General features: G+C 36.6%; 1 protein-coding gene and 1 long non-coding RNA gene across 3 annotated transcripts; both read right to left on the bottom strand.

Moving 5' to 3' along the window:
• On the bottom strand, positions 1 to 7,410 carry LOC149789455 (uncharacterized). The gene is made up of 2 exons (XR_016424360.1): positions 5,049 to 7,410; positions 1 to 4,805 (listed from the first exon to the last, which is right to left on the bottom strand). It is a non-coding gene; the product is annotated as an uncharacterized LOC149789455 (long non-coding RNA).
• A 471-nt stretch (positions 7,411 to 7,881) lies between these two features.
• LOC149789456 (uncharacterized) lies at positions 7,882 to 15,093 on the bottom strand. Of its 2 annotated transcripts, XM_089975847.1 has the most exons (7): positions 14,933 to 15,093; positions 14,307 to 14,379; positions 13,353 to 13,515; positions 11,103 to 12,222; positions 9,941 to 10,297; positions 8,844 to 9,229; positions 7,882 to 8,242 (listed from the first exon to the last, which is right to left on the bottom strand). In XM_089975847.1, the coding sequence occupies exons 5-7, from the start codon at positions 10,204 to 10,206 to the stop codon at positions 7,977 to 7,979; spliced, it is 918 nt and encodes a 305-aa protein (XP_089831973.1). In that variant the 5' UTR covers positions 10,207 to 10,297; positions 11,103 to 12,222; positions 13,353 to 13,515; positions 14,307 to 14,379; positions 14,933 to 15,093; the 3' UTR covers positions 7,882 to 7,976. The 2 variants fall into 2 exon arrangements, with proteins under 2 accessions (XP_089831973.1, XP_089831974.1); XM_089975848.1 differs by lacking the exons at positions 14,307 to 14,379; positions 14,933 to 15,093 and having other exon boundaries at positions 13,353 to 13,620.
• Positions 15,094 to 26,160: the final 11,067 nt, after the last annotated feature.

Consider the following 26,160-nt stretch of genomic DNA (forward strand, 5'->3'; position numbering starts at 1 on the left):
TAGTATTGAAGTATTATTACATTTAATATATGAATGTTATACGAAATTAACAAGAAATAACTAATATTTATTACAAGAGAATTTTTCATTTTCATCAGATCTGATTTAGAAAATTACGTTGTAAATAATGGAACGATACTGTGCCCACACTTCTTTTGTAGTAGTAGAGGCTATGTGCCAATGGATAAATGATTCATTCTGGCTGGTAAGTGCAATATTTGTCGTTAAATATTGTAAGTATATTTTTGATTCAACTGGGGCACAATGGATATGCTTAACAAAATTAGAATAAAGCTTGTTTGACATAACACATTTCTGGCTGTTACTAAGTTTTCTGTAGTTGTTAAGAGAGTTGGGAGGCTATGAAGTGTATAGGTCTATAATCTGTGTGCACAGATCAGTGTTTTCTGTCATAGTTCATTTCGCACAGCAATGAGAATTTTGTCCCATTTGTAGCACAGTAAATTGTCATGTCAGTGTCATTAATTGTTGCAAACAGTATATTGTTTCACACGAAGTATCTAAAACTAGTTAGGTAGCTTTAGCTACATTTAATGACGCTGACCTGAAAATGTACTGAGCAATGCCTGCATATGGGATAAAATTTACTATGCTGTGTGGAACAAACTAGCATAATATCAAAAATCTCGACATTGTATGCATGTGTATCACTGTCTCTCTCTCAAAATGTTTTTGCATGGTGTGTTCTCAAAGATGGATTGACATAAGTTACTATGTTTATTGTTATATATTTTTGTTGTTTGATTTTAGAACAACTACGTCAGGCACAGCAAGGGCTTCTTTTTTAAAAAGTAGTTCTGGTGCATAGACACCTTGACTGAGACGACTAGACTGAGATAAGAAAAGTAAGGTTAGCAAAACAGCTAGATTTTTCTGTCGCATGGGTGAGAAAAGCAAAATAATAGCCATTTGAAACTTTTATTATGTATTCCCAGCCACAAGAACAGCATAAAAGAATTTAGGAAACATTAATAATTTTCAACAGTGGTAACATCAGTAGAGTGGTTCAAATACAAATATTGAAAATAAAGTTTTATAAATGTTCATCTCACGAAGACGTATGATGAGTTTCACTATACAATGATACTACAGACCACAGCTGATAATATTGAAAAAGAAACGTTAGTGGGTCAGTATTCGAAGCGCAAATAGCTCTGGTCAATTTCATGTGGACATCATATAACAGAGCAAATTCAAGACCCATTTATTGATGGGATAGAAATGTAAATAAAAGTTTGGGGTTAACAAAATAATTACTGACTATATACCATGATGAAAGGAGGGAGAAAAAAATTTTAATGCTGTTTAGACTAACTGCATTTTAAGGAGCCGAGCAGTGAGAACCATTAACTTTGTCATCATGTCCAGTATGAATTGACTTGCAGTCACTCTAGAATTAGTATTGGTGTGAGAAAATAATAAATAAAAGGAAAACAAACTGTCCAGTATACGGAAATATTCTTAATTGGAACAGCTATCAAATTTATTACATCAAAGAAATGAAATAATTTCTGACTCTCTACTAAGTTTTTTATTGACTAATACCACAAATGTTGTGTCAGTTAACAATCATGAAAATAAATGAAGAAAAGACATTAAGTGTATGTGTGTATGTGTTTTAGATTTTTAACTCATCATTAGCAATTTTTCAGTCACATCGCTATATCTTCAGTGTGACAGTTTGCAGTGATGTCAAGCACTGGGGCATCATGCTGCAGATATGTAGCATCATGCCCTACCCAGTCACATTATTCTGTCACCAGGTCAATCAGTCCTAACACTAACCTCTTAATACTAAGTTCCAAGTGAGGCAGCTGCTAGTACCATTTTTATAAGTCTCTGATATGACTCGGTCAAATGTCATTCATTCTTACCAGCATGTACAATACCAGTGCATTGTCTATTTACTGATATGTATTGATTAGGGCTGAAAGCAGCCACAAGTTTTGTAGATACAAACAATGGAAGCAGACAGTGCTGTTTTACACAGGAACAAATTTCACTGACTAGAGGATAGAGTTTCCCCCAAGGAATCTGCCATTTTGAACCATTCAACTGATTCCTTGAAACCATTTTATGTGCGAATATGATAGCTTTTCCACAGAATGCATCTGGATGGATTGTTTTCTTATAAAGCATGTGCAAGATGAAGAAAAGTTGAATAAAATGTTACAATTAAAAATAAGCTTAAAACTAAACCGGACTATAGCATGGAATATGATAAATAAAGAAATGGAACTTCAACGATTCTTGGCTGCAGAAGTTTCTGTGGCACGATACCCACAAAGATCGAACAAGTGCAGCTTGCAATGCATGTAAGAGATGGCCCTGATACCAACGAAAACCAGCGGATTGTTTGCAGAACAGGTTATCACAAGGAAAGATGCACTGTTAACAAACCAAAAAGTGCAAAGCACAATACATGTCAATTAAAATGTTTTAGTGAAAAAGTCAGATCTGATAAAGAAGATGTGGGTGATTTAGAGTGATCAATAAATACAATGTGAGCCAAACTGAGCTTTACAAGAATCTGTTTAACACAGCATATACTATAGCAAGGCTGAGAAAATCTTTTGCAGACGATAAAATTTTGGTGAGGTACAAATAAAAAACCTGTAAATCTGATGACCTGCTGACAAAAGTCGAGGATATAATATATAGAGCTAAATTCTTATTTGTCCTTTCAGATGTTACTATCGATTCTGCAGCAGTTACAGACTGGGAATGCATTCTTGTTAAAGTTGTAGACCCTAATAATAAAAGTACAAAACTAAGAGAAAATGAAATATCTGGTGTGTTTCAGCTGTCACAGATCTCAACTGCATGCATTTATATGGTGCAGCTTAATAAAAGTAAACTTTTTAACAATCCTGCCTTCCACTATGAAAACAAAGACAAGAGGGTCATTTATACAGACAAGTCAACTTTTTAATTTACTTGCCCATTGTCAACGTGTTTTTGACAAAAGTTCTGCACCCCTGTTCTCTCTCTGTGCCATATTATTTTGCTACTGTATTTAGAAATACAATATAATACTATGTACTGTTGTTGAACTACTAGTTTGTGGGATGGATCCCATAACTATGGCTACCTTTGTATGGAAAATAATAATAAAGAAAACAAATATTAATAAAACTATCAAATGGGCATACAAGGAAATGTGATGCTATTATAATTAAACAGTGACAAGAGTATTCTACTCTTCAATATGGCTAGAGCAGAGGTGGACAAACATTCCAGTGCAAGTGCCACATACACAAATTTACACCCTGTTGTGGGCCGCATAGTTCATTAAGTAAAATAATTAATATTTGAAATAGCAAAAACAAAAGGTTTTTCTAAATAACATCATAATTAATTTTCAGTTGTTAATATGCTGTTAATATTTGAAAACTTAAACTTCAAAAGAAGCACATTTATTTCATAAACAGAGTAACATAAACAGAGTCAGTGCGAATGATGACTTGTTCCTAGGCCGCACGAAAACCCTTGGTGGGCCTCAGGCCGTAGTTTGCCCACCCCTGGGCTAGAGTGTTAAAACCCAGAAAACTTGTATACATATAGATATTATCATAATCACAAATAAATCTTATCTAAATCCAGAAATTTTTGGTTAACATAATAGCTTTAGCAAGGGATCCTAATATGTGCACAAATACAATTTCAAATATAGGATGATAAGAAGGTATTTAATGTACACTGTATACAAGATTATCAGAGTTTAAAAATGTTGCTTTAACTAAAATCCGAAAAACAAAATTTGACGCATTTTCTTCAACTTCCAATTATTATTTCATATATAATAAATAGGTACTTCACTGCTGTCCACTTCTATTGTAAGTAATGTAAATATGAAAAGTCCCCCTCTACACTAAACAATTTGGAAAAGTGGATACATTGATAGCAGCATCCTCAAACAGTTGAAGCTGCTTTTTTTTTTGAATCCATGAAATGGCACTCTATTAAGTGAGTGATCATGTCATGTTCAATGCAAATGGCTTTATGTGATTTTTCCAAATTGGTTGTAAACACAGTTTTTGCAATGGTAACTTCTGATAAATCACATTTTCTTTCACAACTGTATTGCTAACAACTGGTGGATGTAATGAGGTTTCCTGCAGTAAAGAATTTTGTCATCTTGTATCCAGTTTTCTCATAGAAGCTGTATCTTTGAAATAAATTCTGCAGTTTGCTACTCAAATTCCTGAGCACTGCATTTGTATAGCATTCATAAGTAGTGTATGGACACTGGTGGCATTTTGAAATATTCATCTCATAAATGCAAATACAGTTTGGATCACTATAGACAGAGAAATAACGTGAATTGTGTCTGTAACCAGCACATGTCTTATAACTTAATTTTAAAAATGTACAATGTGATGTAGTTATGTTCAAGGGGAAAAAAGTAGAAGTTTTTCTCATTCAAAAGTGGTGATGACTGCCATAACCTAAGGACAAAAAAAGAGCTAATATAGTACTCTAGGAAAAAACAATACCTGTGAACCTATACTGGAAAATGCAACCAATACAACTTCATATCACATATTTCCAAGTTAAAAACACCAAATATATAATACATAAATTTTAATGCATTTATGTTGCCAATAAGAAAATTAACTGGGTTAAATTCTGAACAGGTATTTCAGAGTTTGGCATAAATGCTTAAGAAACATGCACATAATCTTCTCCATTTCCCTTATATGAGGAACATGTCTGCACAGGTAATGGTTCGAAAGGAAGTCTTCCTTAGTGAATTTCACAGGACACTCAGAACAGCTGAATACCTACAATGAAAGAGCAGTTTCAACAGTTATAATGTTACTGCAAAAGGAAAAGGACATAAATGATAACCAAGCTGCATTATTTTAAATAACAGTTTATTATTTACTATATTTCTAGAATAGTGATTGAAAAATTGATCACATCTAAAGATAATAGTTTTCCTTTACTGGTCAACTGTAAAAGCAGTAGTCACAAAACAATATAGGATATGGAAATACAGATCAAACTTTATATTTTCTACGTACCTTTGCAGGGGCAATTCTCTGGAATAATCTTTCATTTTTGGGTACTGGTTCGTAAAGGCAGCATGAATGTGTTGATCCTTAAAAAAAATTATATGATGGCAAGAAATGATGGCAACCGGTAACAACAAAAAATAATGTCAACGTTAATATGGTCAGATGTAAAAGTTTAATACATCCAAATAATTTTTTTATTAACTACCATTCTAATTACCACATTATCCTTAATTTCATTTTCAGAACAGACATTACTTTCACAGTAGTTGCAACAATAAACTATAATACCCCAATTATAATCAAGTCTTTTCTTAATTTATTGGTTCAAAAAATAACTTTCTGACTGATACAATCATACACTGACACTGAACAATTCCCTTGTATATGTTATGAATAGCTGTTTGTGATATTACAGGAATAAACACCAATATTCACTATTATCTCATATTGATCGAATCAGCATAAAAAGGTATACATCAGTGCACACATTTAAAAAGATATCTTCCTTACAAAAAAACCCTAACAGAATGAAATTACTCAAAGTATCAGCAAACCTGATACAAAAGAAAAAGACACCTGTTAAAAAAGAGACCATATAAACGTGTCTCTGGTGGAATTATAAATGTCAAAATAAACATGTCTTTCAAGAAAGAAAAAAACAATTGAAAACTAAGAAAATGCTAACAATATGATAAGGATACACCCATGGACTGTAATGGGTGGAATTTGGAGAATATTTAATGTTGACCTATAAAAGAATTAATTTTTAACAAATATGCATACAAATGTACTTTCCATTATTATAAACATTTTGCAAATATATATGCAGTTTATGAACAAACTATAATATACACTGATATTACTGGCACTTTCAGTTTTCTCCTAGCAGAAATGAATAAGCCATTATCAATGTATGTTGGTATCTATATTCAGTATATAATTAATAAGCGTTAACGGTTCTCAATGACTTAGTAATCATGTTGTAACAAAGCAGCTTCACAGCCATTAGTAAATTACTATCAGCCAACATTGGCATAATTTTTCATTATTTTCCTACTCAAGTAAAATCACAGGAACTTTCGCTGACCATGGCTTTGGACCAGTTTTGTTTTTTTTTTAAAAATACATAAACTGAGTTAATGTTAGTATTGACAATATTAAAAACTTTTCATGGTAAGTAACCATTAACATGGTTAGGTTACCAGAAATAATTGTTTTTTATTTATGACTAATGCAGTAGGTGGTTTTGAGAATTCCTCTTCCAGCTTCACATGCCACTGCTGAAATACATTTCTTCAATAGTGGTTAGCAACCAACAAACATAACTTGTTGTCACTGTTACTATGCACAAGATTATTTTAATATGTTACCCAGTATATAAAATATTTCAGCCAAATAAGTACAATTGTAATAACGAATCAGTTAATATTGTCATTACAAAGTTACTATAATCATGATTAAGGTCTTCATAAGGACCAAAATACTGTTATCTGCCACAGTAGATTTTTCTAGACAAAATATTTTCATAGCCTCACTTGATTAATTTTTTTTTTGTGATTTCACCAATTTGTGCTGACAGTAGCATGTGATTCACATTTTCTAAAATTTCAGTGCACTATTATTATGTTCAAAGATACATGAATGAGAAAAGAAATATCTGACAGTAATTGAGTCACACTTTTCAATGTAGACAAATATAAAAACCTTAAAAATGCTTCTTAAAAATCAACAAAATTACAGCAACATCCTCACTGACATTCACTAATATCTCATGCTGCTCTAACCTGCATAACAAAGTATATATCTGCAAAAGCATTTAAATGGTTATCTTCCTGAGAATTATTTTTTAATAGAAACAAATTTCTCAAAGTATCAGCATTAACTCTTGACACATAAGAAAAGGAAACCTACTACAGTTAAATAAAAGACCATGTAAATGTGTCACTGGAATCATAACTGTAAAATTAAGTGCATGCCTTTCACGGGAAAGAAAAAAAGAAGAATATGAGAACAATATTATAATGATGGCTGCACACATGGGCTGTAAGGGGTGGAATCTGGTGAAGAATATTCACTCTAATATCAAAAAATTATTGTGAAATAAAGATACATAAAAATGTAATTTCCATTATTATTAACATTGTTTGAATATTATATGTACAAATGAAGTAAAAATAAGTACTCACAAAATTTTGAAACCCACTGGCTTTCATAAATACCCACAGGAACCCCAATACGATTTGTGTACCTTTGTTAAAAATTGAAAATTTCCATTGCACGAGTGTTGTATATATTCTTTTTAGTTGTTTTAGACTTTTGCAGGCCAGGCAAATGTTTTTTTAATTACAAAAAATATTGTTAGTAGTAACAATATTAACAAATTTCTATTCTAACGTGTGTACATTCTTAAAATGAATTGAAATAAAAAAGAAACCAATCTGGTTAATAATGAACACATTTTGTTATGACTGAATAATAAATAGTAATTTTAGAAATAATACCATTATAGAAGGTAGATCCGATATCTGAGAATACTGGTTTTAGGACATGGATCAATTTTCTCTGTGTCAGAGTTGACCTTGCAGAAGGCCTGAAGAGATATTTAATACACTGCTTTCGGCGCATTAACTGAAAAGTAACATTTCAATACATAAAAAAGTTGTAATTGACCCAAACTGTTTCATTGGCAAGGTTGCAATAACAAAATGGACTTTGTACCATAACTTCTATTTGCACATAAGACTTTATTATCAGTTTGATTCTTATCTAGTTATGCGCATCTTCAGTTTACTTCTCAAGAATTGGAAAATATGATGGGTGCTAAATTTAGAAAGCTTGATGAGATTAGCTGATATTCACATAATCTAATACATGATCAACTTATGCTTTTAAAATAACCTTAACAATGTTTACAATCCTTGTTTAATAAACAAGCTATATTGTATATTGTGGTCCCAAAATCACTGCCAAGATTTTTAGTGTATAATAATAACAGGTTACAAGAGATTTATAGGTCCGGGTTACAGCTGCAGGTTTGGGAAAGTTTAGATACTCATTTGTGCTTACAGCAACAAAACCAAGCCGATTTAAGCCATCTCTAAATTGTGCCTGGACTGGTGTTAAGTTTTGGGACAGGAGCGTTTCCAATTCTTCTTCTGTTAGGAAACATGGTTGAGGCCCGTTCTGCATCAATGACAAACCTAAAAATATTGTTAACAAGAATAGAATGGGTACTTTAGAAAGTACCAAAGATGACGTGCGTGTGATATTAAATGAAAGATATATTTAAAACAAATGAATCATTTTTCTGTTTCACGCTTATTAACTCCAAAAACGAGGCAAAGCCTGTTAAACAAGAAATGTGGGTCATCGCAATCACATCTTACTAGGTGTTGAAATACGCGTGACACATGAGTGCACGCCAAAAATAGCAATGTATTGACCATGCCTGCAACAATGTCGTGTAAACTGAAACTGAGGTATAGGACTTAAAGAATGTCAGAAATATTTTTGCTAAAACAGTTAGGATCGCTTTTTATGTCAAGAGAGAGAGAGAGAGAGTATACTTTCGTTCAATAACAGAATGAAAGACCTATACCATTAATTTACGCGACAAACGATTTGCTTTATCGATTGCTTACCAAATTGCAGACCAAAGCTATTTGCCACAAAAATTAACATGAAAGCATATTGTGCTCTGCCTAATTTTCACATCGCAAATATGTTGTCCATTGATAGCCGAATTATGACCAGCATAGTAAAAATTAAATCTACAGCAAGTAACGAAAATATAACACTTACCACAAACTAGTCCTGCACCAAAATAGTATTTCCTTTCAAGTCCACCGGAGTCATCTTTCAGTGTGTATGCACCCTCCTCAGTCATTTCAAAAAGTCTACATTCTTCTTTTATTATCTCTTGCATCATATGAGTGAGGAACTCCTTCCTTGGTCCCCCTTGGTCGGAAGCCTCTTCTCCATAAAATGTCACCTCAAGGGGTACCAGAAGGTTGGACGCTTCCAGGATCTCCTCCATTCCTGTTGCAAACATATTCATCCGCGACACATAGATGGATTGGGTTTCACCCTCCAGCGGTTCTGTTAATGATGTTTGGTCTAATTGTCTTCCAGTCATTACAGATTTTTGAAAATAGCGCAAGACAGCTACTGGGTCATGAATGTCCTTGCTGTGGCAACAAAAAGGAGGATGTCAAGGTACTTAAATTACTGAATTCAGGTGGAATTTTGTAAACTAAGAAGGCGTCAATATATACTGAAACAAGAGAAAAGAAAAGCAACGGAGTCTAAGAATCTTAAAATTTGTCAGTTGTATCTAACTTTCCTAATTCAAAGGGCAAACACTCATTCATGTGCATGTGGCAGTGAGAAATAAAGATATCCACTGTAAACATGTAATTGAAGCCAAGCTATATACATGAATTAATATATTTTACTTGGATAACAAAGCAGAAGATATCCAACAAGATTAACTAGTTAATAGATATATTAGCAATCGGTCCTTATCGGTGTGCGTGTGTTTGTGTTAAACCAGTCTTTAATATTAAGAAAATAGTTACCTTTTTACAGATGGAAACATAAACAGGTCACTTGGCACAAAAATACATAGTCCAGCATGTAAAATGAACTAATTAGAGTTAGCTGCATCTTATTATGCGTTATTATGACTCATCTAGACAAAAGAATTTCCACTATCTCATAATGTAGTGTATCGCTGAAAAGGCACAGATTGGCCTCAAGAAGGAAATTTTGTTTTTCATATACTTTGATCAAAGACTATTGATCGATTTTTTTTCTAAGCATGAATGCATACAGCAACCATACAACATGGCATCTCATAATTAGATCTTTCCGAAAAATATTTTTTTAAAACATCTTACACTTCTTCCAAAATCACAGCCATGTTGTCAACTAAACAAGAAGACCTGTAATTTGTCATTACAGTATGATGCAGATCACCAATGTTGGGATGTCCGGTTACATCATTATGATGTTCAGTGTTTCTTGATCCAGCACCATGCTCTTCACTGGTACGGTCTACTGTTGCTACTATACCAGCATGCTTGCTAGTCCCAGAGTTGGGAAACATGGCCACGACATTATCCTGTTGTCTGATAGTTGGAACTGTGGGTACATTCCTGTACATTGCACCAGTGTTGAGAGGTGGGTCTACAGTACTGGTGTTGTTGTGTGTTGTTACAACACTAGGCTGCTCACTAACGTTAGCTGGATCATCGCTGAAAACACATAAATATATTTACAACATTTGACAAATCAGATGCTTATAGATCGATTCAGATTTATGTCGTCCTGTAAGTTTCATAACAAGCATATGCATTCTACAAGACATACATTTTAGATAAGAACTGTACTGTAATAGTTGAAATATATGTAGGACACAACTGGAATGACTATAAAGTGGCATATTTATTAATCAAGGATGATTAAATTCCATCATCAGACTCTGTAACATGCAAGAGGATTGACAGTGAAGCAAAACATCGCGTAAAAATCCACCAACAGGACATTTAGTTAGTTTACATGGGTAGACCAGTGGACTGAGTAAAGGGGACAATGTATAACGCATGATCAATCTGCACTGGAGCCTCGCTTTCTTTTTCACTAAAGTGATGCTCTATTGTGATGTTTAGTGGATTCCATACATTTATATGCAGTCTACTTCAAGTAAATCACATATCAAGTTTGCAGGAACTGTACGAATGTAAATCATGCATCAGTTGTACATGCAACTATACTATATTCTACACAAATATGAATCATTTATCAAATGTACAGGGAGTTAGTTACACACTCTACACAAATATGTATCATTTATCAAATGTACAGGGAGTTAGTTACACACTCCACACAAATATGAATCATTTATCAAATGTACAGGGAGTTAGTTACACACTCTACACAAATATGAATCATTTAAGGCAAATAATCAAGTATTGAAGGATGGACAGAAGACCGTCACACAAATTGTCTAGTCCTGAGTCAAGTGGATCTAAATCCTAGGTTCAAAGACATACAACTTACTTGAAAATTTCAATGCAATCTGCATCTTCTCCTGATTTCTGAAAATCATAAAAAATATGTGGGTACGTTTTTAGCAATAACACTCTCAATCCCCGACATTACGTAAATACTCTGCACACATGATACCTTCGCATAAATGTAGTGATCTAAACAACAGGCACTTTCTAACCAAACGAAATGCATACCTTTTGATTCTGTCTAGGTATCAGTAAAGTTTGTAAAAAAAAATACTCTCTACAGAAAAGCAAAGCAAAACTTCATTTACACAGCACTTCATCTTCGCTAGCCAAGCTTCCGATATGATAATCCTATCTACACCTTGGCGGATCGAACATATATACTGGTGCTTTGTCCTAGCGACATCCAATGGATTTCCTGAACTGCCTTCCATCGTACATAATGCCAAGTAACCAATAGCGTGGTGCATTCTACATTGGCCGAAAATAATGGAGGCAATTGACCTAAAAGGATACTTTGGATGTTTAACCTCGAAAGTATGACTATGTACCGGAGAGAAGCAATTACAGGTGTATTTGAGAGAAAGGAAATTGTGCAAACACGGACTGGGACTAGAAAATTGCTTACTTATCAGTCCATTCTAGCTGTGTGCTCCACTTGTCCCAATCATGTAGGAACAGTGTTCACATTTGAACAACTTAATTTTGATTGGATGCGGTGGCTTTCCGTTGCATCCAGTGAAATTCATAGACATGAAACACAGAAATATCTGCCCGATACGCTGAGGCGGTGATAGGTTATCACATCGGAACCTTGCCGTGCGAAGATGACAGCCCTTAGAAATTGCACTTTTGTCTAATATACATGAATTGTATATAAACGGAGGTAACATACTGTTGGATTAATGTTAAAGCTTTAACATGAGCAAAATACCTGACACAATTAATTGATAGTCAGACTACCTTACCTGACAAGTTTGCATGTGTTCTCTCGTTATAGGTACCATGCTTGAACAAGATAAACACATATGCGACCTGTACCGAACTCCCTAATGTCTTCTGCACTGCATCTTCCGTGACTTACTGTGGTTAAAACTTTTTTGGAGTTGCTTTTAAGCGTTAACAGCTCAAAACCACCACACTGATCTAAAGCCGGAAAAGAGCTGGAAAACAGATAATGAATATTACATTTTTTTATTTTCGAGTACGGATAACAGTTTTATATCAATGTTCACTTTTAAACTCAATTTTAAGACAATTATGAAATGTGTTTGTTTGGCGTTAGTATTCCAGGAATAAAGACATGGTTAAATTTATTTAGAAGGTTGGTTCAAGCTGGAAATGTTGAATGGATGATGTTGAGTACTGAAAGGAATCGTCATCGAGTCTTATATTTCAGTAATTTCTTGAATATCATTCAATTATTTTTACTCAGATAATATTGTTTTGTGAACGTATCTAAAATTTGGTTTATACTTTTACTTGATTTTGACAAGTAAACCTTAGGACATAGCTTGTTCAACCAAATCTTACTTGCCCGCATAAACGTTAAGAAAATCACCTGGTCTTACAAGTACAGTATCAAAACTAATCGCAAAAAGGGATACAGTTAAGTCTATAAATAAAATAGACAATATCTACTGAATCTGTACATTTCAAATTTTACATAGTGTTTCTGAACTTTTATTTTGTGGAATATTCTAATTAAAACTGCAATAGGAGCTTAACGCATAATTTATGGACCAACAAATATTAGCTTCCACCACTCCCACTCACACATAAGCTTGATGGTTTAGCAATAAGTACTTAATTGTTTGATTTACCAAGAAACAATATTCTAAGCAAACATTAGAGAAAAACATTTCCAGCCGGAATATTCTTTTCATGTTGAGGCTTGGAACAACTTGAAGATGGGACTTTGTACATGTTCGCATTGTTGAGAGGAAGTTAAGTTCTGTGACTCAACAAATCTCTATATTATGAAATAGAGGCGCACACAGAGATACAATTTGAAAGAGACATTTGCATCAAGAAAAACAGTAGATATAACTCACATCAACAAGCGATGCTGTATCTTCTCTATTATGACTTCAACCGTAACTAGATGAGCAACCTAGAGGCGGAAACCGAGTTGCACAGTGCCTACCTGCTGTTGCTTTTTTTTTTTTTACAGTTCATTCTCTATAGATTTAGAACGTAACATACAAGCATTTATTCGCATGCACTTCACTCGTTTCCTTCATTCCAAAAATTTGCCGATCACCTTTCATTACTTTTTCTAAAACATAATTACCTTAGTATGGCCTGTCTCACTTGGTCATACAAAGCATCAGCAGGAATAATAACTTTCTTTTCCCCAAGGCCATTTTTACGTAGGATTCTCCTTTCTTCCAGAGATGGAATAGTAGTAGAAGTATTGGAACTCAGACAAACAAAAGATCGAGTCATAGTGCAACCTAAAATAGAAATATGTATCACCGCAGTTTACTTGTTTTGGTGACTAGAATCAGGACATAAAAATGAGCAATATTTCCTAAAACTTTATATAAGTTTATGTTGCATGAGTGAAGCAGCTAGGTATGTGTTTGTGAGACATGGATGCCCACACGTTCCTGTTGAACAAAAATTAAAGTAAGAAATAAATATGCATGTATTTATAAATCATACTTAGGTTTCATATTCTCTGTTGCAAACTGTGTGTGAAAAAAATGTGATAAATTCCATTTTGTAAATTTTAAATGTAGGCATTTCATCAAAATCGAACAATGTAAATTTGTGAATCGTCAAACACACTAAGGAAAAGACATAGCAGGACAAAAACAACAACATAAGAGGGGAGAAACAAACACATATTAACATTTGTGCATCGTAAGACATACACACATCACGCAGACAGTCAATACAATAGTTGGGGTACTTATTTTATATTCAAAATAATACTAGTACAGAATATTTAAAAAGAAACAAACACTGCCTTGTTCTAGTGGTTAACTTGAATGTTGAAGTGATGTGGTGCTGGTTTCACATCAAGACAATAAAGGCTATATATTGACTATATATATGGGATAATCTATTTGTGCGAGAGCATTTGTGTGTCTGTGTGTACACGTTCAATCTGATGCATTGTAAGAAATGTATTTTTCCATTCATAAGTGTTGTCTTGGGTGCTTAATATGGCAAAAAACAAAACAAAACAGAAATAAAACAACTATATAAAATAGTGATATATAGTGATAATGAAGGGTACCTTTTCTTCTCCCATCAATCCTGACCAAATTGTTATCAGTCCTACCAGTTCTTGACCTATATGGATTTAATCTCTGTGCAAAACAAAAAGAACATGTGACAAGTCTAAATGTACAGAAAAAAAGATGATGTGGGTTTTTCTCATATAACAAAAGATGATGCCTAGGTCATTATAACATTTCATGATGATATTCGTTTACTCTTCTATTGAAAGAAGACCTATTTGATACACTAGGCTTCTATGAATGTTATAGGGCTTATGTGTATGGAAACACACTTTATGAATCATAACGTTTAATTAAAGTTTAGCGGATATTATATTTTTACACATTAGCTATAGGACATTAGCAAGTTACGGAAAGGCAAAACTATAAATTAGTCGGTGTTAATAGTTTCATTGTTTTTCGCATAGCATTTAATTCAGTTTAGTGGCTGTTGAATCCACTAAACTTAATTAAATTGATTAAATGGGACAGTTGCATAAAATTAAGTTAAAATTCAATTTTAAAATCTTCGTGGCATCAGCAACTCAGGATGACAGACAGAAAGACGAAACACCGTGATGACAATGATGTAGCTCATGGAATTAAACAGTGCAAAAAGGAGACGTTTGTTGAAATTATATACCATTGTTCTACTAAACAAGCGTCTGTGTTCCTCCGATACTGATGAAGATGATGTCTGACTCGCAGATGAACCAGTTGCAGAGGATGTAAGTGATGATGAGGTTGAGGAAATCTGGTTCGCGACCCTCCTCAAGATAGATATGGCATCATCAAGGTTTGTACTCATGTCTGAATTAAGAACAAAATTGGTAATAGTTATGGAACGCCATAAACAGTAATTGCGTGCAAGCTGCTTGTATGAATCGTTTTCTGTTCTGTAATTTCAATGAATTGGTTGTCACAATGAGGAATACGTGTGTGTGTGTGTGTGTGTGTGTGTGTGTGTGTGTGTGTTGTGTGTATGTGTGTATGCATGTGTGTATGAATGATGTATGTTTAAATTTGCATTGTTTGCTTGCTAGTTTTGTTTTAAAATTTTTATTTCACTTTATACTATTGTCATGTAATATTGTATGTTGGTCTTAACCCTGTAAAAATTCAAGTTCATTTTATATTCGACTTTAATTACTGATTTTATTTTAAAGACTGTGAACAAGGAATATATGGCTAAAATATTCTCTTTGTGTATGGGGTTGATATTAAAATCACTATCAATAGAAGTAGACATGTTTATTTGGGTCTGGGTCTAGTTTATTGGAAATTCCCCATAAATTGCCAGGTTTTCCTGTTGTTTACTACATTTTGTATTATAATTTTAGAAATAGTTATACATAATTACAACTAAGATTTTATTTTGTAAACATTAGAAGCCTTCTGTAAGGGTTTGTATGACAAAAAGCTAATTGTGACAGGAGGTCAAGTAGTGGACTATATAATATTGTCACTGGAAAAATTATTCATTTGTGATTTAAAATCTTAGTAGAATTATTCTGTATTATTGTTGTGACCAGTAGTTCATATGGGCTGGAATTTTAGTTATTCCAATTATTTCTTCCCTGGAAAAACAAACGTGCTCTGATAACATTCTTGGAAATAGAGACTTGGATTTATAGTGAAATACAAAAAAGGATATAATCTCGGATTGTATTATTGTAATCCAACAAAAGACTTGACAAAACAACACTTTACATGCCATCGCAGGCACATCAACCCTTTCAGCGTTGGATTTAATCTGGATTTCCAGTAAAGTTTATTCATACCTCTTATCATCGGAACTTTTGTCTGCAATTCCATGATTATTTTGGGATTTAATTCGCAATACCATAATTTCTTTCCCTTTATTATCACTTTGTAATCAAGGGAAATAAAATCTTTGTTGACTTTTTCACAGTCTGTTGCTTCTCACACTTTTCTATTACATATTTAAAACGACAGAGTCGTAATAATGAATGTATGTATGTATGTATGTATGTATGTATGTATGTGTGTGTGTGTGCGCGCGTGCGTGCGTGCGTGCGCGTGCGTGCGTATGTGTGTGTGTGTGTAGCGTCATGTCTATCAAATCGGATAGTAAATACGTAGAATAGTGTAGAAAAAGTGTCAAAAACGGAGTGCTCATGGCTAGAAACGTGAGGTCTTGGAATTTGGGGAATCTGTAGGTAACTGAGTTACTGTAGTGAACAAAATGGCATCGACTGTATGTATGTATGTGTGTGTGTGTGTGCGTGTGTGTGTGTAGCGTCATGTCTATCAAATCGGATAGTAAATACGTAGAGTAGTGTAGAAAAAGTGTCAAAAACGAAGTGCTCATGGCTAGAAACGTGAGGTCTTGGAAGTGGGGAATCTGTAGGTAACTCTGAGTTACTGTAGGGAACAAAATGGCTTCGACTTTTCGACGATTGAGGAGACCAGTATATAAATGCTTTACATTATGAATAAAGCTCCTGAAGACAGTTACACAAAGGTACATATGAACTATCTTGTGTAAATGCTGTCTAACCCTAAGGCATAATGTAATGATGCGGACAAGCTGTAGCGTTGTCTGATACAATGCACAGAGTAAAGGCATCGGCGACTCTTGATTTGTTTTACTAAGATTCTTCCTATAAAACATGTTAGTCGGGTCTTGATGCTGAAATTATGCATAATTAGACGTGGACACGAAGGATTTAAACTTTATAAGAAAGATTGTTGGTCAACTGCATACAGTAAATCGCATACATAAGAAAGTCGGGAATATTATCCTTCACTTAGTAATGAAAGTTTAATTCCTAGCCCTGTTAATTATATTTTTCTTATTTATTAAATTATGGCAAATTGTTCCTTGTAAACAAGTTGGTATTGAAAGAAATCAACACACTCTACATGTATGTATGTATGTATGTATGTATGTACAACACATATACAAATAATGACAAGAATGCTGAATAAAGACAGATGATCCTTACAAAACTAGTTTGACTTTATCGTGCAACATCATTACTTAATGGATACTGCCCTGATGAATTACTACTGATCGGAAGAAAATTACTTTTTTTTGGGGGGGGGGGGGCGGGGGGGGGCACCAGACAGATGCCCCCCCCCACTTAACCAAAGAGGAAATTGTTTATGTGTTTGTGTTTCCCCCCATAGATGTGTTGTTCTGTTATTGTTTTTGAAGGAATTTAAACTTTAAAGTCAAAGTTTGAATTTAGAAATTTTGATCAGGGTATTTCTAAAATGGCCCTAGTGTATCTATAAGGTTGTACGTCCGAATAAGGTTTCTGTCCCCTTTTCCGGATTTCCTCCCTTAGTTTTTTTTAAGTGACATTTGCTACAGGTCCCCTATGTCCCATGAGTGCTATATGTTGGTGCTATTTGTTTTATTTGCTATATTTGTTTACGTGTTGGGACTTAGCTCAAATCATCTTTATAACCCAGTTGTTCTATTTCTCCCTTGATGGGATTTTTGTTTTGTTTTTGAATTTTGTCGAGAATGCGGTGTGTTACTCTATAAGTTTAAAACCTTAGTGGTTTGGGTGTGTGTTATATATATATATATATATATATATATATATATATATATATATATATATATATATATATATATACAGCTCTCGTATGTCAGAGATAAGTAACTGTGCTCGAAATGGGGTCCATACTTTATTTATTTGGTGTTTTTCTCTCATCTCGAGCAGGTTATCTTGTATATATTTATTAGCCAAAATTTCCGAGACATTTTTTGATGAAAGTGTGGAAGGAAGCAAAGCAAGGTAGAAGAATAGTATTTAAAATTAGCATAGGAATTTTTTTTTAAATTATTTTTTTATAGAAAGGAAAGAGTGTTCTGGCAGGAGAGCGTCCGTTAGTCTTTCCCAATTTTTATTATTTGTCCACATGATTTCATTGTGTCCACTATGTAATCCGTCACTGTATATAAAGTCTTTTTGTCAAAATTCCCGTCCAAGTATAGCAGATTTTGTGTCTTATATGTAGTTGTCTTTCTAATCTCGTCGATTACTTTTTGTCTTTTAGTTTGTCTTTGTTCACACTGTAGTATTGTATGTGTCTTACTGTAGTTATATTTTTTACACAGTGGGCATTTAGGCGATACTCTGGTCATATGCCTGTATTTTTAAAGATCCTAACTTAATCCAATTCCCCCATGCTAGTTTCCAATTTACGTATCTATTTTCCAACTCTACTTGGCTCATTGCTTTTTCTGTTGCATTTTCCCTAATCCACCCGTATGTTTTTTCCTTTCGTATACCCCATAAATCTACTTTGTCTCTATATTTAATTAAAACTTCCCTAATTTCTCTCAATTTTCGCGGTGTTTCTAAAAGTCTACTTAATTTATTATTTGTATATATATCCTTTCTGTGTCTCATGAGCAAGCCAAACCAATATATGTATATGGCTTCCCATGCCATATCGGGAACTGCTTTTAAAATTTTAAATCTATTTATAAAATTACTAGCTACTTTGCCACCGGCACCAGAAAACTTGCAGCAGAAAATGGCAAGATTTAAAGAAACTGAAGAAATCGGAAAACTATAGACATTTAATGCTCATGTCTGCCACAGTATCAGAGCTTGTCCGAGTGATTTTTTAAAAACCCTGATACTTGACTCTTGATGAAAGCAAATCAGCATCTATCAAGCAAACTTGATATTTCACACGTTTGGGAAGACTATGAAAGTAGTTAAGTGGGCCACCATAGGGACAATGGGACTTAGCATTAAAAACACCCCTGGGCAACTCTAGGGACAATGGAAATTTAACATGGAGAAAAACGCTGGGCCACTTTAGGGACAATGGGAATTTAACATAGAGTTTGGGTCTGTCTAGGGACAAGGGAAATTAACATGGGAATAGAGTTTGGGTTTGTCTAGGGACAAGGGGAATTGAATATGGGAGTTTTTTTTTTTTAAAAAGTGTTTTTAAATGTAAATTTAAATTTAAATTTAGAAAAGGGGTAGGCAATGGAAAGGCTATCTCTTTTCGAGAAATATGGCTGGCCCTGAAAAGGGCCTTTGGGTTTATGTTAATGTATTCATTAACATAAATGGTACCGCATTGGTCTTCTTCTTGTCCTTAGGCTACGTCTCACTGTTGGTCCGTAAATCAGCACTCTTTTCAGGCATCCTTGTCTTTCTACGTAGATCCTACGTATCCACAGGCTGGTGTTTGTCCTGTGGACAACGGCCCACTTGGATCGGACATACATGGGTATGTCCGTCCGGAACATCATGGAAGACACAAGCGTAGAAGATTGCACATCGGTCCACATCTTGAAGCGACGAGAACAGGTGAATCAATGCACTGAACTGCGCTTATTTATAGGTAGAGGCAGGATTGAAACGGATTGAGTTCATTCACCAATCCAAACACGCGTTACAAAATTCAGTCAGCCCGCATCCAATCCGAAGAGAGTAGTCTGTGACGTCAGTTGGTCTATATAGATTCGCTAGCGCTTGTGTGCAGTCAATCTATGCGACAGTGATTCAACATGACGGAAACTCAGAAAACGATCCATTGGGGTGCACCAGCAAGGAAGACTGCCCAAGGGAACCCGGACTTACTTTCAGAAGAGGTACATCGGGATTTTGTGGATTTTCTTACCTCGCAAGAATTTGTTCCGGAACCTTCGTTACCTTCTTCATTACCGCAAGTGGAGAATTTTAGACAGAGACAGAAAGAAGAATTGGAGAAATTTATGCAACGACAAAAGGAAGCGGAACAAGCTTTTCTCCTACAGCAACAGCAACAGCAACAAGAAGAGGTAAGAAAAAAACAACAGCAACAACAGCAAGAAGAAGTAGCAGCAAAGAAACAAGAGGGTGAAAATCAAACGGCTACGGTACTGTTGGACATTTTAGCGGAGTTAAGAAGTCTGAAACAAATGTATCAGACTTCTTTATCACGACCGAAGAGAATACGATCTTCCCGAGCTAAACACGCCAACCCTGTGACTAAGCCTGTCGTACCACCCTTAGTGATTTCAACCCAATCATCAGAAGTAGGCCTTGGCCGTGGCAAAGGCTTAAGGCAGTTAAAGTTGATTGGTTAAACTCACTCCTACACCATAAAGAAAAAAGGCCCTTTTCAGGGCCACCCACATTTCTCGAAAAGAAATACAATTTCAATTTGCCAATAACTCAAAAATAAACCCACCCATTTTACCCTTATAGTACGTGTCTGTGTATGAGTGCGTGAGTGTAGCTTCTTATTTTAAAATCAAAACTCAAAGACACTTACCTTATATCATTCATGTATTCTTTTATCCATTTTTTTACAATCCAATTCACAATTCACCACAGAACACTTTAAAAAGTTCGTACACTTCTTCTTTTTCATTATTTAGTCTCTCTGTTTTTTGAATTTCTTCACCGTTTTTTCCTCATTTTCTTCCCTTCTTCTTTTCTTCTCCTGTTACTTTGCTCTTTTAAATAGAATTGTCTTCTTTCTTCCTCTTCTTCCTCTGAAGAATCCCTCTCTTCTTCCGAAGAATCCCTCTCTTCTTTTGAAGAATCCTTCTTTTCTTCTGACTCCTCTTGTTTCTTTTTTGGGCAATCTGGAGACCAATGTCCTTTTTCTTTACAATAATAACAGGTATCTTGACTTTTGTCTTTTTTAGCCCCTGTTTTTGTTCTTTTTTGACGGTCTGGACACTCTGAAGACCAATGCCCTTTCTTCTGACAGATATAGCAAGTATCTTGACTTTTATCTCGAAAGGAAGGAGAGTAGTCCGTCGGCTGGTCTGAAGAGAATTTTCTAATGACCCCTCGCAAAGCTCTGACGAAACGTTCCATCTGGGTAGTCTCTTCCATCGTTGTGCTCAGCTTGAGAGTGAAATGAATAGTGAAAGGACAAGACACACACCCTTTTTATATACGCTGGTTTGCCAAGACTATAAATTAGTCTATGGTGTTTAAACTTTAGTCATTTGACGTTTTGCACTCAAGATGAAACGATCCCATTCATTCGAGAAGAAAGAAGAAGAAGAAAGTAAGAGGCAGAAACGTGATCTATCGCCTCGTACCAGGGCTGAAATCTTGGCACAGATTCATGCCAGTGATTTTGAAGAGGACATGAGTGAACCAGAATTTGAAACCTCTAAACCAAGTTCGTCACCCTTAGTCAACCCTGAAAAATACTATTCCATTCGAGAGACGGAAAAGCGCTCCTCTAGAAAATTTAGAACCACGGCTTACACCTACACGGTGAAGTTTAAAGATTTCAAGGCCGACGTACCCTTGGAGAAAGCAGAAGGGTTCATCACCGAGATGTGGGATTCTTTGCTCACAGCACTCAAGCGACAATGTCAACCCAAAGAAGACGATCGCTTCACACTATCCATAGATCACGACGGTTTGAAATCCCCTGTTTGGATCGAGTTTAGCAGACCTGCAGAACTAACCCCTTCCAAAATCATGGACAAGATTCAACACGTACAACAATCTAATGACCAGTTTGACATCACCGATGGTAAAGCCACACTGAAAATGGCCCACGTCTCTCTTCCTCAAGGGACAGGACGCAAAAAGATGTTATTGGTGAACGAGCTTCGCAGCATTAAGCGTAGTCTTGTCCAAATTCACAATCCTCATGACCAGATGTGTTTAGCCCGTGCCATCGTGGTGGGACGAACCTATGCCAACAAGAACGACACGACAGAATGGAAAAGAACCTGGGAGAACATTCGAAAATCGAACCGAACCAAACAACGAAACGAAGCAGAACTCCTGTTGCAACAAGCTGGCCTGTCCAAAGACACACCCTGTGACATTCCTGAGATGCAAAAATTGCAAGATGCCCTAGCTCCACGCTATACCTTGAAAGTGCACCCTCAAGAAATGCGCGGGTGTTGTTTCGAGGCCAAGACTTTAAGGACGGAAAATACATTCATGTTTATCATCACGATGACCATTTCGATACCATTACCAGTATCACCGGATTCCTGGGATACAGATATTACTGTGAGAAATGTGACTATGGTTATAATAATCGAGAGCAACACAAGCATTGTGGATGGAAATGCCCAGGATGTTTGGCCTCTCCACCCTGTCTGAGCGAAGAACCAGTGCCTTGTTCGACTTGTCTGCGCACGTTTGTCAGCCCTACCTGTTACCAACAACATTTGAAAACACAAGGTTCACAGAAGAAATGTGCTTGTCAACTCCTGAGACTGTGCCCTACGTGTAGACAAGGCATACGTACCAACAATGCCAAGGCACACGTATGTCGAGGAAAGAAAAAATGTCACATTTGTCACCACATCGTGGACTTGGAACACGAATGTTACGTGCAAAAATACCAACCCCCACCAGAGAAAGAGGACGGTCACAAGAAGAAAGGCAATTTCATCTTTTTCGATTTCGAATGCATGCAAGAGACTGGCATTCACATCCCTAATTTCTGCGTGGCTCATCGAGCGTGCGAGAAGTGCATTCAAGAACCTATCTTCAGTCATTGCCCTCACTGCAGCAAGATTCCTGGAGGACGTGAAAAAATCTTTCGGGGACCAAACACGTTAGCCGATTTTGCCCAATGGGTCTTAGACCCCATCGACAAGACGTGGAGCCAAGAGGACATCGAACGTTACGGAGATTGTCATCGTCATGCCACGGTGATGGCTCACAATTTCTCCGGATACGATGGACAGTTTCTTTTGAGGTACTATACGGAACATGGCACCGAACGTCCTAAAGTGATTTTGAACGGAGCCAAAATCATTTTCATGCAAGTGGGACAAGTACAGTTTAAAGATTCGATGAGTTACTTGGCCATGCCTTTGAGCCGAATACCTAAAACGTTTGGAATGACAGAAATGGCTAAAGGGTACTTTCCACACTTTTTCAATACGGAAGCCAATCAACATGCTGTTCTACCCCATTTGCCTGAGGCTCAATATTACGACCCCGACAACATGCGTACCGAACAACGAGAAGCTTTCTACGCTTGGTACCAAGCTCACGCCTCGGACCCTTTCGACTTTCAGGAAGAAATGTTAAAGTATTGTCGTTCCGACGTGGACATTTTACGGCGTTGCTGTGGAAAATTTCGAGAACTGTTCATGGAACACGGAGGGGTCGATCCTTTGAAAGAAGCTTGCACCATTGCCAAAGCGTGTTCCTTAGTGTACCGCCAACGATTCATGCCTGAAAACACCGTGGCTGTCATCAGTCCTCAAACGACCCACTATGTCAAGCGTCAATACTCGGTCAAAGCCCTACGTTGGTTACATTACTTGTGCGACAAGGAAGACAAATGGATTCAGCATGCCCGCAACGGAGGAGGCGAAAAGACCATCGGAACGTATTCGGTAGATGGCTGGGACTTAGAAAACCCCAAGATCGTGTACGAGTTTAACGGTTGCTTATTTCACGGATGTCCCGTCTGTTACCCTGACCGTGGCACTAAAAATCAGTTTTTGCAACGAACCATGGAAGACTTGTACCAGGACACTTGTCAGCGACGCCTAAAGTTAGAACAGCAAGGATACCAAGTGGTGGAAATGTGGGAACACGAGTACGATCACCGTTTGAAAACCGATCCCGAGTTTAAACGCCTCGTGGAAAGTTACCAGTTCATGGACCCGCTGAACCCGAGGGATAGTTTGTACGGAGGAAGGACCAATGCCACCTGTTTGCTGTACCAAGCCGACGAAGAGAAAGGAGAAGAAATCAAATACTTGGACGTGTGTTCGCTGTATCCCTACGTGTGCAAATATTGTCGCTTTCCTGTAGGGCACCCGCAATTGTTGACGGAACACATCGACCTGAAAAACATTCGACAATACGAAGGCTTGATCAAGTGTAAAGTTTTGCCTCCCACGAACCTATACCATCCCGTCTTACCTCACCATTGTCAAGGCAAACTGATGTTTCCCTTGTGCCGTACTTGTGCCGAAACGTGCAACCAGGACCAACCTTGCCATCACAGCCAGGAAGAACGTGCCTTGACGGGAACCTGGGTCAGCGTGGAATTGTTCAAAGCTCTGGACATGGGATACCAACTGTTAGAAGTGTACGAAATTTGCCACTTTCCCAAGACACAACAGTACCACAAGGGTGACCCTACTCAGAAAGGCATTTTCGCCGACTACGTGGATGCCTTTTTGAAACTGAAACAAGAAACCAGCGGCTATCCTTCCTGGTGTCACACTCCCGAAGACCAAATACAATTCAAAGAGAAATACTACGCACAAGAAGGCATCTCTTTAGACCACATCGAAAAAAACGAAGGCAGGCGATCGTTTGCCAAAGTGATGTTAAATTGCTTGTGGGGTAAAATGGCACAACGACCGTGTTTACCCAAGACGGAATATTTGACAGAACCTTCCCGCTACTTCCAGATGATTCACGACAAAACCAAATACATGAAACACGTGGACGTCGTTCGAGAGGATTTGATCTTGGTCAATTACGAAGAAGATCTGGACTTTGTACAAGACGACCCTTTTGGAAATGTCATCATTGCGGCTTACGTGACAGCTCATGCTCGCTTAAAATTGTACGAAGCTTTAGAACTGTTAGAAGAACGCGTCCTGTACTTTGACACGGACAGTTGCATTTACATCCATCACCCGATTCAACAGCACCCTGACATCGAAGGAGACCGTTTAGGAGCCTGGACAGACGAGCATCCCGACGACAAGATTCTAAGTTTCGTCAGTGGTGGTCCCAAAAATTACGGCTACGAATACCGGGACAAACAAGGAGAAGTGCACACGACGTGCAAAGTGAAAGGACTGACTCTGAATCATCGTACCAGTCGAGTGGTCAACTTTGGGGTATTGAAAGAAGCCTTGCAATCGGGAGAGGATGGAAACTTTAAAGTGACCACCTATCAACCGAACAAGATTGTACGTTTACCCACTCACCACATCGTCAGTCGACCCTTGGAAAAAGTCTATCAAATTGTATACCAGAAGCGAGTGCGACTTCCCAATCACTTCACCTTACCGTACGGTCACGTTGGTATTGGTCTGTATATGAAAAGGAACCCTAGGCAAGATCGATAGTTCATTGTTCATTGAAGTAACTTACCATGTCGTTGACAAAGAAGAAACCAGATTGGTTAGGAGTCAAATGTTGGACATCACCGAGACCAGGGTTTTGAGGCTTGGACACAAGAGGTGGCCCAGTATGCACGAGAGTTATTGAAGGAAAAAAGTTACTTTTCAACCTGTGTTAGTGACGGTGCCAGAAGAACCCGTCACCCAGGAGAGGACTGTCGTGGACAGGCCTGAAAGACCCTTTCGGGAGGACACTTGTGTGACCTTACCCCTACTATAGAACTGGTTAGAACTTTACCCAAAACATGTTGTACAGACACTTGTGTTTATTCCACGTTCATGGTTATCATGTGCCTTTTATTCTTGTACTTAAGCCTTTGGCTTTTATGCATTTTTGTCTTTCGTATTCATGTTTGAAACATTCAATAAACGTGTTCTGAAAAAGTATATAAACTCTTGTCTTGTTTGTTTTTCGTGTCACAAGTGACATTTCTCACACCATGGCTACCTCTGCTGTCTCTGCTCCCTCTTCCTCTACTGTCAAAGTCATCGACGAACACTTAGATCGTGCCAGTTGGGAGGCTTTGTATCTTCGCCATCCCTTTAACATGCTCATTGCTGGACCTAGCGGTTGAGGCAAAACCGAATTCGTCAAACGTTTGATCGAACATAAACATCATTTGATCGATCGACCCCCTCAACGAATCGTGTGGTGTTACAAAGAGTGGCAATCGGCGTACAGCCTCTTGCGAGAAAGTCAAGGCGATTCCATCGTGTTTGTGGAAGGCATTCCTAAAGAAGACGACGGCATCGTCTCTGACTCCCGTCAAACCCATTTGGTCATTTTC

This window comes from Sinohyriopsis cumingii, chromosome 11 (assembly GCF_028554795.1).
Source record: "Sinohyriopsis cumingii isolate HCF-2022 chromosome 11, ASM2855479v2, whole genome shotgun sequence".
In the NCBI taxonomy this organism is placed as follows: Eukaryota; Metazoa; Mollusca; class Bivalvia; order Unionida; family Unionidae; genus Sinohyriopsis; species Sinohyriopsis cumingii.

Bases quoted from the DNA above. Each gene is read 5' to 3' on its own strand.
- LOC149789456 (XM_089975847.1), bottom strand. From the start codon at position 10,206: ATGTACAGGAATGTACCCACAGTTCCAACTATCAGACAACAGGATAAT. The intron at 9,230-9,940 runs GTAAGATGTTTT...TTGTTGCCACAG, and splicing joins GCTGTGATTTTGGAAGAAGT to CAAGGACATTCATGACCCAG. The intron at 8,243-8,843 runs GTAAGTGTTATA...CAATATTTTTAG, and splicing joins TGGTGCAGGACTAGTTTGTG to GTTTGTCATTGATGCAGAAC.